Source organism: Odontesthes bonariensis, chromosome 12 (genome assembly GCF_027942865.1).
Source record: "Odontesthes bonariensis isolate fOdoBon6 chromosome 12, fOdoBon6.hap1, whole genome shotgun sequence".
NCBI classification, from domain to species: domain Eukaryota; kingdom Metazoa; phylum Chordata; class Actinopteri; order Atheriniformes; family Atherinopsidae; genus Odontesthes; species Odontesthes bonariensis.
In genome coordinates, this window is record NC_134517.1 from 30,656,283 (window position 1) to 30,670,133 (window position 13,851).

Genomic DNA, 13,851 nt, shown 5'->3' on the forward strand with positions numbered 1-13,851 from the left:
AGGAGAGAGACCGGCCGATTGTTCTCCACTTTAGTCGGAGGGAGGAAAGGTTTCCTGAGCAGCGGTGTAACCCGAGCTAGCTTGAATGTGGTAGGAAATGGACCCGATGTCAGTGAAGCATTAATCACGTGTGTGACTGCTGCAGTCACAGTAGGAGCTATAAACTGGAATAGATGAGTACGAACAGGGTCCAGCGGGCATGTGGTAAAAATGTAGTAAAAAGTTTAAAAGGAAGAGTTTGTAACAATTCAATTTTTTTATTAATATATTTTTGGAGCTTTTTATGCCTTTAATGTTACAGTTGGAGAGAGACAGGAATGCAAGGGGCAGAGAGAGAGGGGAGACATGCAGCAAAGGGCCACTCGGTGCGGGATTTGAACCGGGGCCAGCTGCAATGAGGACTATAGCCTCTGTACATGAGGCTGCTGCTTAACCCACTACGCCACCAACCGCCCTGTAACAATTGCATTTTTTTACACATCTGTGTGAAAAATCAAGAGTACTGACTGTATTTGGGGACTATATTTATTCTTTTAATCCCTGATGGGAAATTATATCGCTGCAGTACTGTTGTGGAGAAAAGGAGTCGAATCCGCGTCGGTCAGCCTCTCATGGGGAAGTTTATTTGAACAAACCGTCACAGAAACATGTGCATTCGGAAATGTCCGGAGATTCCCTCTGACCTCAATTAGTGACAATCTTTTATACTGCCCTGCTTCATACAATGCGTACGTGGCTCAAGCCCCAATCTCTCTCAGGCGCCTGGCTTTCGCCATTATCGTAAACAAGCTCATTCTAACGTTCAACAATATTCATATGAACCGAACAACAAAGCACAAGATGTAATTAGGCCATGTCATGACATTTCTCTCCCACAGTACAAAGTGTCGTTAAAGATCACAAAATAAAACAGAAAAAAATCGTTTGAGACACTTTGGGAAAGTCATAGTGTAGCACAGTCAGGGCTGTAGTCGAAATCTTCAGAGGTCACGTGAATGGATCAGGGTGTTGTTTTTGTGGCGTGGTAACAACTTAGCTGATGATGTCACACACAGCATCAGCAGATAACACAGGTGAACTCATAGCCAACATCTGGGGCACAAAGATGTTCCTTCTCAGTGTAATCTCAACAGTATGCCATCTGTTGTTGAAAAGCACTGAAATCCCCCTCTTTTACTGTTATCTCTCTGTTTTGTCTGCCCATGTGGTCTAAAATATGGGTTGAGAAGTGTTCAAGTTGTTCCTTCAGTCATGTCAGCTAAACAAATTATAATACCTTTCCGATATTCCTGCGTGCCCTTGTCAGGGCTCCCTGGTTGTCCATTTTGTCTGCTAGTGATCTCACATTTCCCATGATGATCAAGGGAAGAAATGGCTTAAACTTTCTCTTTCTTTCCCTCAGTTTTTGTTTACATCTCCTCTTAAACTCAAATGGATCTGGGGTCTTATTTCAGGCATTACTTGAGCTTTGGAAAGCTGCTTCTGGGTGCAAACAACTTTTCTGTTGGCATGGTTATGCATCCAAAACAGATGTATAAAAAAAAAAAATCTAAATTACCGGCAGAAATCAAGAAATTATTACAGCAGCATAGCATGCAATCTATTTGAGAATTATTTACAGTATGATAATAGTCTCACACGGTGGTTCAATTTAGTTTGATATGCTGAATAAAAACAAAAACATTTTGTATTATGGTGTTAGTGTGACTGGCGGCCTGTCCAGGTTGTACCCTGCCTCTCGCCCATTGACCGCTGGGATAGTCTCCAGCCCCCCCGTGACCCGACCGATGGATTCAGCGGTATAGAAAATGGATGGATGGGTGTTGGTGTGTTTGGAGGATCCGTGGTTATGGTATGGAGACTATGCAGGTCTCATGTTGGAGCATACGTTTTATGGGTTAGGATGGAAAATTTTATTTCTTTGTCTAAAATATTGTTTTGTGTTTTTATTGATGTGATATCTTTTGTAAAATACCATTTTGTTTTATATTTTAAAATGAGCTTTTACATGATAGTTAATGCTCAGTTTTATGCAACTGTTGTTTTTTTGTATTATGTATTATGCAACTTTTTTATTTTTGTTAATTCTTACTAGCTTCTTATAAAATACCTTAAAGCCTTTATTTATTTCTTATTTACATATGGTCGTAGGATAAATGATAAACAAAAATAAATTAAACAAAGATCCCACAAAAACTATGTGAGTATAGCTTTGGAAAGATTGCGTAATGCTGCACTGTCCAATAAAAGATAGCACACACTGTGTGGCAGGCCTCCAGAGATGAGATCCTGGAGGGGTAAATAATATGATAAAACCAAAAACTTTCCACTGACTCAAACTATTAATGTATTATTGCAGATGATATCAAACCCAGTATACCAGGTGTTGTTCAAAAGCAGGTAATGAAAATGACAGTCAGTGCTCGATGAATTTTGGTCTACCTTCATGGTTTGAATTTCCACAGAGTTTGTGTTATGAATTAAGCTAAATAGTTTTTCTTTCATACATTAATGGATAAGTTAAATTTTACCGATATAACTTTAAGTGGGTTTGTGGAAATGAATAAATACAGATATTTATATTTTTCCTTTATGTTTACAGTATATATTTTAATAATTGCTAGTAATGCTACTATTGTGTACCTGATCTGGCGTCACAAAGACCTCCATGAGCCTATGTACATCTTCATTGCAGCTTTGTTATTTAACAGTGTTATTTACAGCACCACTGTTTATCCAAAGCTTATGAGTGATTTTTTATCTAAAAAACAGACCATATCATATTCTGCCTGCCTCTTCCAATTTTTCATGTTTTATTCTGTAGGTTGTTCAGAATTCTTACTGTTGGCAGCCATGGCCTATGATAGATATGTGTCAATATGTAAACCTCTGAGATATCCAACTATCATGAGAAAAACCACTGTGAGTATTCTCCTGGTTATGTCATGGTTTTTATCTGCTTGTCATATCACAGTACAGGTAATACTGAGTTTTCAAACTAAATTATGTCGCTTTCATTTTACAGGAATATTTTGTAACAATGCAATGTACACACTTCAGTGTGTAAGACCAAGAGCACTGACTGTATTTGGTGTTATTGCTTTAATTGATCTTGTACTACTTCCTATGCTCTTCACAGTTTTTACATATACAAAGATATTTACAATATGTCAACGAAGTGGTAAAGCATTCAGGAGAAAGGCTTTTGAGACCTGTTTACCTCATCTATTGGTTTTAATCAGCTTTGCCTGTTTGATGGTATATGATGTAACTGTAGCTCGAGTGGAATCAAATCTTCCAAAAACTGCACGCTTCATAATGACATTACAGATAGTTCTGTATCATCCTTTGTTTAATCCAATCATATACGGACTCAAAATGAAAGAAATATCCAAACATTTAAAAAGACTCTTCTGTCGAGACAAAATGTAACTCAGTTTTGTTTCACTCATTTTCACTGTATCTTACTTGAGTGTCATAAATCTCCTGATCAGAATTTAAATGTCTTCAAATGCAAAATCATTTATGTTGTTGTAAAATTTCTCACTAAAGTAAAAATCAATATTATGATAAACAATTTACTGTTTATATGATCAGCTAAAACTGACACATATCAATGATTAATTGATCTGAACAACTCAAAAGGGAAGATTCATCTTTTGTGAAATCAATTTGGGGAATATATTTTATTTCAATGCAGATTTATGTATTGTAATCTTTCAGAGATGTCTCTTTTGCATTCTAGTGTAATATTTTATTTTGAATGTTTACTATCTGTTGTGCAAGAACATGGTAAATGTGCACATTTTCCATGAATTTCCATGAATTTCAATTCATTTTAAACTCTATAAAGCTGTTTGAAATGAGAAATGAACACTGCTCTTTTGGAATTGAACGACACTCTTAACAGTGTACGTGTTATGTTTGAACACAATCCCAGTCTAACAGAAGCCATCACACTTTATGATAATTACTTCCACATATACGGCTGATACAGAGGATGATTAGAGAAGCAAACTCTAAGGTAGAAACTGAGAAAAAATGTGGTGCTCAGAAAAGAGGGCCATAAAGAAGTTGGTGAAGCCTGTCAGTTAAAGGTTGTAATGGATGACTTTGAACAGTGAAAAGCCGGTGGAGAACACCCAGCAAACAGAGACATTCTGCTGCTTCTTGCTTTCCCTGTTAGAGATCATTGTACATGTACATGTAGTCGTATTCACTGCACAGGCCTTTACTTTAAGGCTATAGTTATCAAATCAGAAATTTATTAGAGTAGTGACAGTCTGGGAATGCTTTGAGCAAAAGCGAAAAATGGTCTGAATGGGCTGATTTACAGTCCAAATTTCTAACATGTTAGCCATCTGACCAAAGAACTGAAATATTTTTGAGAACAGTTTTATTTAAAATGCAGTGTGTCAATATTCACATATATTACTGGTTTTATAAAAAAAATTAAAAAAAATTAATAAAACGTGCTTTGTATTCTTTAGAAGTAGGTGTAGTTGCAGGAATAAGGATAAGAGAGGATACCTTCCAAACATTGATGTTTTTATTTACCTCAACAGCAACTCACATTTCCTATTGGGTATTAAACCTCTAAGATAGCCAACTATTAGGAGAAGAAACACTGTCATTATTTTCCTGGTACTTGCAGGGTTTTTACCTGGATGTCATATTGTAGTACAGGTGATACTGAGTGCTCAAGCTAAATTATGCTCAGTTTAAAAGGAATAGTTCGTAACAATTCAATGTACACACTTGTGTTTGAAAGATCAAGAGTACTGACTATATTTGGTGATTATGTTTATATTTTATTCCCTGATGGGAAATTATATCACTGCAGTAAAAGGTGTTGTTAAAGATCACAAAATAACACAGAAAGAAAATCAGATAAAAATGATTTGAGAAACTTTTGGAAAGTCATAGTGTAGCACATTAGATTAGATTAGATAGAAATTTATTGATCCATTTGGGAGGTTCCCTCGGGGAAATTAAGATTCCAGCAGCACCATTACAGAAAAATTTAAAAAAAGAATATTCTAAAAATTATACATGCAAAGATAGATAATAATAAAATAAAGAAATAAAATAAAGAAATTCTATATCCAGCTAGTGCTAGTGCTCCTTCCCATCCTCTACCTCCTGATACCCCTCATCCAGCCCAAAGAGGAGTTGTACCGTCTGATGGCGTGAGGGACAAATTAGATTTTGAGTCTATGTGTCCTGCACTTGGGAAGGATCAGTCTATTACTAAAAAGGGTCCTCTGTTCGCTGAAGATGGTGTGCAGAGGGTAACTGGCATTATCTATGATGTCCAGTAGTTTGTCTATAGTCCTCTTCTCTGCCACCATCACCAGAGAGTCCAGCTTCAGGCCAACCATAGCGCCAGTCCGCCTGATCAATTTGTCCAGCCTGGATGTGTCCTTCTTGTATATGCTGCCCCCCCAGCACACCACGGTGTAAAACAGGACACTGGCGACCACTGACTGATAAAACATCCACAGGAGTTTTCTGCAGATGTTAAAGAACCACAACTTCCTCAGAAAGTACAGCCTGCTCTGTCCCTTCCTGTACAGGTGGTCAGTGTTACAGGTCCAGTCCAGCTTGCTGTCCAGCCACAGTCCGAGGTACTTGTGTGAGTCCACAGCCTCCACCTCGACTACCCTCGATAAGAACTGGTGGTGACTTTGGTCTGGACCTCCTGAAGTTGATGACCAGCTTCTTGGTCTTCGTGTTGTTGAGCTGCAGATTGTTCCTGTGGCACCAAACAGCCAAGTCCTTCACCAGGCTCCTAAACTCCTCCTCTCTATCATCCCTAATACACCCCACGATGGCTGTGTCATCTACATACTTCTGAATGTGACACAGTTCCGAGTTGTAACAGAAGTCCGTGGTGTACAGGGTGAAGATAAGAGGAGCCAGTACCGTGCCCTGGGGTGCACCAGTCCTGCTGATCACAGTGTCAGACGTGATGTCCTTCAGCCTGACATACTGCGGCCTGTCAGTCAGGCTACGGCTACACGAAAACGAAACAAGTTTTTTTTTTGAAAACGGGTACGAAAATTCTTGCGACCACATGGAAACGCGCTGCTGTCCAGACGAGAACGGATGAAAACGATGAAACGATGCAATACACACGCCGCTGTGTCACGCCACGCTGTGAGACAATAGAGAAGTGTTAAAATTGGCTCACAGCGTCAACGTGTGACTGACGCAAAAACGTTTTAGCTGTAACAATGGAAACGAAACGAGGCCGTTTTCAAACTTTCCCACTCTGGAACCCGTTTTCAAAAACTATCGTTTTGGGGTAGTGGGAACGCCGGCTCCGTGTGGCCGCGACAGCGAAAAGATAAGAAAAAGTATCGTTTACAGTGAAAAACGTTTCCGTGTAGCCGCAGCCTCAGATAGCTACAACAACTGGAGAGGGTGTGTTGAGGGACGGAGAATTGATGGCTGCAGTGGAGGAGAGGGGGATGGTCTGGTTGAACCGGTTGAAGAAGTTGTTAATCTTGTTCGCCTTCTCCACTGCCCCCCCCACAACTCTGGTCTTTGTGTTGTGGCCTCTGTTGGTTTTCACACCATCCCAGACCTCCTTCATGTGGTTTTCCCTCAGCTTCTGCTCCATCTTCCTCCTGTAGCTGTTCCTGTAGCTGTTCTTAGCTTTCCTCACACAGCGATTGACCTCCTGCTGTGCTGCTTTCATCGCCTCCCTGTCCCTGCTCCGGAAGGTGGCCTTCTTCCTGTTGAGCACTGCTTTGACTTCATACGTTACACGTGGCTTGTTGTTAGGGTAACATTGTACAGTCTTAAAGGTGGGGTATGAGATGTTTTCTGGAGCATTTTTTATCATATTGTCTGAAAACCTCCTCCCGACCCCATTGCACCCACTAAAATAGAATGTTTGGGGAAAAAAATATATTTTAGTCCATTGTAGAGGGTGTAGCAAGAGGAAATGTCTGACCAATAGAAGTAATGATGAGAGTTACTTCTATTGGATTCTGACATGCCAATCAACCGTCAGCCCCCCTCACCCCTCCACCCTGCGCGTTCACAGACTCGTGATTAGTTCATGTGTTTTGAAGGAGTGGTTTCGAGGGGTGGGATGAAGGGAGAGGCAAGATTGTGTATTTTCAAAAATATAGCTTGCAGGAACCGTTTTTCCAAGATCTCATACCCCACCTTTAATGGGGGAGACCACATTTACACAGTAATTGAAATATTCCGTTACACAGTTCCGTCATCCCCTCTATGTCCTCACAGTGTGGGTTAAGCATGACATCCCAGACTGTGGTGCAATAGCAGTCTCTGAGGGCAGCTTCCATTTCCGGGGACCACATCCTAATGGAAGAAGTTATTGCAGGCTGCCTTTTAACTGGGGGGGTGTACTTCAGCTGTAAATTAACCAGGTTGTGGTCAGATTTCCCTAGTGAGGGGAGGGATGTGACTATGTATGCATCCTGCACATTAACATACAGCAGGTCAAATGTCCTGTTGTTTCTTGTCGGACAGACCACAACCTGGTAAAAAAGCAGCTATGGTAGAGTCCAAAGTAATCTGATTGAAGTCCCCAGAAATGATCACAAAGGCCTCTGGGTGCTGTATCTGTAGCCTTGCAGCGATAGAGCGAAACTTCTCACAGGAAGTGGCTCTAGGAGGATAGATAATACACAGATAATAATGTGGCAGGCTAACTGCTAGCAGCTCCATGTCCGAACAACTTAAGACCGTCTTCACAGAGATATGTCCCGGGTTACACCAGCGATTGTTTATATAGATGATAAGCCCCCCACCTTTGCTTTCACCGCATGCCTTAGTGCATCTGTCGGTTCAGGTCTGTAGTTGAAATCTTAGTAGTCGAAATCTTCAGAGGTCACATGAATGGATCAGGGTGTTGTTTTTGTGGTGTGGCAACAACTTAGCTGATGATGTCACACACAGCATCAGCAGTTAACACAGGTGAACTCATAGCAAACATCTGGGGCACAAAGATGCTCCTTCTCAATGTAATCTCCAACAGTATACCATCTGTTGTTGAAAAGCACTGAAATCCCCCTCTTTTACTGTTATCTCTCTGTCTTTGTCTGCCCATGTGGTCTTAAATATGGGTTGAGAAGTGTTTGAGTTGTTCCTGCAGTCAAGTCAGCTAAACAAATTATAATATCTTTCCGATATTCCTGTGTGCCCTTGTCAGGGAAGAAATGGCTTAAACTTTCTCTTTCTTTACCTCAGTTTTTGTTTACATCTCCTCTTTAAACTCATCTGGATCTGGGGTCTTATTTCAGGCATTACTTGGGCTTTGTAAAGCTGCTTCTGGGTGCAAACAACTTTTCTGTTGACATGGTTATGCATCCAAAACAGATGCATAAAAAAAATAAATAATCTGAATTACCAGCAGAAATCAAGAAATTATTACAGCAGCATAGCATGCAATCTATTTGAGAATTATTTACAGTATGATAATAGTCTCACACGGTGGTTCAATTGAGTTCGAAATTGTCAGAATAGGTGGCTGCGAGGCGTAGAAGGACACGGATGCAGACTTCAGAGGTAAATAGCAAAACTGATTTATTATTATTATTAAAATATTTTTGGGGGGCTTTTTATGCCTTTAATGGATAGGACAGTTGGAGAGAGACAGGAAGCAGGGGCCAGAGAGAGGGGGAAGACATGCAGCAAAGGGCCGTCCGGTGCGGGACTCGAACAGGGCGGCACAGGATGCTCGAAGCCGCAGCGAGGACTGTAGCCTCTTTACATGGGGCGGCTGCTTAACCCACTACGCCACCGCCCGCCCGCCCGCCACCTGACTTATTATTTAAAAAAACAAAACAAAGTTAACACAAAGCGCGGCTGAGCCGGATGACAAAAACTAGACCAAGAAAAAACAAAACGTGACCGTGACTGTGAGAAAGCAAAAGACTTCGCTTTGTATGACTTGGCTTGACTTGAGACCGTGAGTGACGGTGAGGATCTGGCAAAGTGCATGGGGAAACCTGGAAACTAAATAGTGAGGAGGGTGATTGGTGAGGGAAGTGAAGCTGATGGCAGGGCAGTAGATAGACTGAGGTGGCATAGCATGGCAAAAACTAAAAACAAGACCTGAACCTAAAACTTAACAAAACTAAGACATGAAAAACAAAAACATGGTAAAACTAAGAACTTAAACAGAAACTAAAAACGTGGCAAAAACCCACAGACATGACAGATATGCTGAATAAAAACAAAAACATTTTGTATTACAGTGTTAGTGTGTTTGGAGGATCAATGATTATGGTATGGAGACTATGCAGGTCTCATGTTGGAGCATACTTTTTAGGATGGGTTAGGATGGAAAGTTTTATTTATGTGTCTAAAATATTTTTTGTGTTTTTATTGATGTAATATCTTTTGTAAAATACCATTTTGTTTTATTTGTTAAAATGAGAAGCTTTTACACGATAGTGAGTGTACAGTTGCCATAAAGAGAAGTTAATGCTCAGTGCAATGATGGTTTTGTTTGTCAATTTTATTCAACTGCTTATATTATGTAAATACTGTACTATATTTTATATTTTTTTATTATATTCATATGGTCTTAGGATAAACTAAAAAAAACAAAATAAATTAAACAAAGATCCCACAAAACATGTGAGCATAGCTTTGGAAAGATTGCGTAATGCTGCACTGTCGGATAAAAGATAGTACACACTGTGTGGCAGGCCTCCAGAGAAGAGATCCTGGAGGGGTAAATAACATTATAAAACCAAAAACTTTCCACAGACTCAAACTATTCATTTAATGTTGCAGATGATATCAAACCTAGTATACCAGGTGTTGTTCAAAGGCAGGTGATGACAATGACTGAATGACTGTCAGTGCTGAAGGAATTTTGGTATAACTGCATAGTTTTAATTTGCACAGAGTTTGTGTTCTTAATTTGTTATTAAGTAAAACAAAAAAAATTCATACATTGATGGATAAGTTAAATTTTACCGACATAACTTTAAGTGGGTTTGTGGAAATTGACAAATACAGATATTTATATTTTTGCATTATATTTATATTATATACTTTAATAATTTGTAGTAATTCTACTATTGTGTACCTGATCTGGCGTCACAAAAACCTCCATGAGCCTATGTACATCTTCATTGCAGCTCTGTTATTTAATGGTGTTATGTACAGCACAACTATTTATCCAAAGCTTATGAGTGACTTTTTATCTGAAAAACAGACCATATCATATTCTGCCTGCCTCTTCCAGTATTTCATGTTTTATTTAATTACTGGTTCAGAATTCTTACTGTTGGCAGCCATGGCCTATGATAGATATGTGTCAATATGTAAACCTCTGAGATATCCAACTATCATGAGAAAAACTACTGTGAGTATTCTCCTGGTTATGTCATGGTTTTTATCTGCTTGTCATATCACAGTACAGGTAATACTTAGTTTTCAAACTAAATTATGTCGCTTTCATTTTACAGGAATATTTTGCAATAATTCATTTTTCACACTTCAGTGTGCGAGACCAAGTGCACTGACTGCATTTGGAGTTGTTTGTTTAATTAATCTTGTACTACTTCCTATGCTCTTCACAGTTTTTACATATACAAAGATATTTACAATATCTCAACGAAGTTGTAAAGAATTTAGGAGAAAGGCTTTTGAGACCTGTTTACCTCATCTATTGGTTTTAATCAGCTTCACTGGTTTGATGACATATGATGTAACTATAGCTCGAGTGGAATCGGATTTTCCAAAAACTGCACGCTTCATAATGGCATTACAAACAGTTCTGTATCACCCTTTGTTTAATCCATTCATATACGGGCTCAAAATGAAAGAAATATCCAAACATTTAAAAAGGTTGTTTATTCGAAACAGCATGTAACTCTTTTTCTGGAATCAGTTTTGTTTCACTCATTTTCACTGTATCTTACTCGAGTGTCATAAATCTCCCGATCAGAATTTAAATGTCTTCATATGCAAAATCATTTATGTTGTTGTAATTTTTCTCATTAAAGTTAGAATTAACATTGAGGTAAACTGTTTACTGTTTATGTGCTCAACTAAACTGACACAAATCAATGATTCTTTTATTTGAACAACTCCGCAGTGGAGATTCATATTCAATTAAATGTATTTCAATATATTTTATTTCAATGCAGATTTATATATTTAAATCTCGTGGAGATGTCTCTTTTTATTCTAGTGTAATATTTTACGATGAATACCAACAATTTTACTCTCTTTTGTGTAAGAACATTTTAAATGTGTTACATTGACCATGAACTTATATAAACTGTATAAAGAATTTTTTAATGTGAATTGAGCACTTTATTATGGAATTGAATAAAAATTGTCAACAGTGCACATTTTTTATCTGCACATATTCCCACTCCAACAGAAGCCAACAGACTTTATGATAGTTTCTACCACATATACGGCTGATACAGAGGATGATTAGAGCAGCAAACTCTAAGGTAGAAACTGAGAAACTGCAGATCTAATAAAAATGTGGTGTTTAGAAAAGAGGGGCCATAAAGGAGTTGGTGAAGCCCGCCAGCTAAATCTAAAGGTTGTTATAGATGACTTCTAACAGTGAAAAGCAATTGGAGAACACCCAACAAACAGAGACATTCTGCTTCTGGCTTTCCCTGTTGGAGTTCATTGTACATGTACATGTAGTCGTATTTATGATAATTACTACCATATATAGAACTGATGCAACTGCATTTGGACAATACAGACATGTGTGGTTACAGATATATGAAGAACTGCACAGCAACACTCCTGCAGCAGACTTTCTCCCTCCTCACTCACCAGTGCATTCATGGACATGCCTCCCAATACCTAAAATAACTACTCACCCTCCAGACCTCCTCATGCACCTCCGTTCTGCAACCAAGAACACCCTCCAAGCCCCCAGAACCAAGCTCTGCACTATGGGCAATCAGGCCTTTTCCTCTGCAGCTCTGAGGCTGTGGAACACCCTCCCCGACCACCTGAGGGCCCCACAGACTGTAGAGGCTTTTAAACGTAACCTTTAAAAACTCACCTTTTTAAGAAAGCTCACTGCTGAAATAGCTTTGATATAGCACTCTGGGATTCTTAGCATTTTGATATTATTAGATATAAAGTGCAATATAAATACAATTTATTATTATAATAATTATTAAGATGGAAACTAAGAAAGAAATTGTGTTGTACAGAAGAGAGAGCTATAGAGGAGTTGGTGAAGCTTGCCAGCTAAATCTAAAGGTTGCAATAGATCACTTTGAACAGTGAAAAGCCAGAGGAGAACACCTTTAGCTGTATGTTGAACTTTGAATTTGGCCTTGGCACTGTCAGCTGCACATTCACCTTCACTTACTTGTGTCATGTACCGTCACTAAATATGATTTAATCTGCGATTAGGCTTCTATAACATGGTTCTTGTTTAATTTAGGTGTAATTTGCTGTTTCATTTGAAGTTACCTTAAGCTATGTTAGTGTGATGTCAATTCTGTGACTGTAAGTGTTTGTGTCTGCAGGCTAATATGCTGTAATCAGTGTCTGAAAATGTGGATTTGCTGATAGTGAGACGTGAGAACAGAGGAAGGCAGACGAGCATACTCAATTATCAACACGAATGTTCTGAATGCTGTTTTTTGGCCGGGCTTCTTTGACCATCTAGCGGTAGAGCACAGTGCTGATTCCTTACTCTACGTGCACCAGCATTAAGTAATTATTAATGTAACTGAAGTAGATAAATGTAAGCTGATTAAGCCCTGAGCCAGAATCAGATTTTACATGATAAGATCAGTATTATGAATATGGCATATGAGGGCAAAGTTGTTTTTAAATGTGCTAAAATGCACTTTATTTAACAAGATAAGATAAAGTAGGCTATGCACTGAAGACTTTTTTTTGTTGTTGTTGGGAATGAAAAAGATAAATGTAGATAGGGGCATGAAACTGTTGGAGCCTCTTCCCAGTTGGACGTGTATGAAACTGTCCTATAGTCGCAGATTTAGTTCCTCTAACTTTTCATGTTGGAAATCATTGTACATGTAATTAGGGCTACAGTCACGTCAAAGACGTTAACTTTAAGTCACTTGAATGTGGTCTTACTGGGCTACAGTTTTCTTTTACATTTTAGCCATCTTCTTCTTCTTTCTGCCTCTCCCTTTATCAGTGGTCGCCACAGTGAGTTGATCTCGCATCATCGAGAGTTTCCCGCCGGATGCAACCCTCACCATTTATCCGGGCTTGGGACTGGCACTAGAAATAAACTGGCTCGAGCTCCCCAGTGGCACTCACAATCCCACCTAGCAATTGCGTAGCCACGGGTGTGCCAGGGTGTACCCAAAGAGGCGGCTGAAACTAGTTTCAGCCAAGAAAGGCCAATTACCTGTTAAACTGTGGGAGGGGCCTACACTCCTGGCAAACAATTAGCAATTAGTGACGCAATACAAAGTAACTCCTGTTCGTGGAAGCGTCAGTCTTCAAACGAGGGCTGTAGAACAAAGGCATCCGACTTTTTCAAGGACGATCTTCTTCTGGACGGCACCTGTAAGTGTAAAGTGCCATCTTTCGACTAACCATGTGCTTCATTCCCGTTCTTTCCTCTCGGTCTCGGCAACCACTCAAATGCGGGGTCAGACCCAGAGGCCGGGACCCCACTAAACTTATCCATCCTTCTCTCTCCACTCGTGTTGAGCAAGTGGTGACAGGGGGCTTTGGAACTGCCAGTCTGCTGTGCAGAAGGCTGAGTTTATCTCAGGCTATGCATCCATGCTCTCCCTTAACTTTCTTGCTCTAACAGTGTCACGCCCGAAAAGGGGCAGTAAACACAAAAGAACCCAAATGCAGATAGGGACTGAGTGGGAA

At 39.5% G+C, this 13,851-nt stretch overlaps 2 protein-coding genes across 2 annotated transcripts; both read left to right on the forward strand.

Moving 5' to 3' along the window:
* The first annotated feature begins 2,511 nt into the window (after nt 1–2,511).
* Nucleotides 2,512–3,432, forward strand: LOC142396224 (olfactory receptor 11G2-like). The gene has a single exon (XM_075478776.1). The coding sequence runs from the start codon at nt 2,512–2,514 to the stop codon at nt 3,430–3,432; it is 921 nt and encodes a 306-aa protein (XP_075334891.1).
* A 6,517-nt stretch (nt 3,433–9,949) lies between these two features.
* LOC142396007 (olfactory receptor 6N2-like) lies at nt 9,950–10,870 on the forward strand. Its single transcript, XM_075478554.1, has one exon. The coding sequence runs from the start codon at nt 9,950–9,952 to the stop codon at nt 10,868–10,870; it is 921 nt and encodes a 306-aa protein (XP_075334669.1).
* Nucleotides 10,871–13,851: the final 2,981 nt, after the last annotated feature.

What these genes read in the sequence shown, in the direction of transcription:
- LOC142396224 (XM_075478776.1), top strand. Translation starts at nt 2,512, where the DNA reads ATGGATAAGTTAAATTTTACCGATATAACTTTAAGTGGGTTTGTGGAA.
- LOC142396007 (XM_075478554.1), top strand. Translation starts at nt 9,950, where the DNA reads ATGGATAAGTTAAATTTTACCGACATAACTTTAAGTGGGTTTGTGGAA.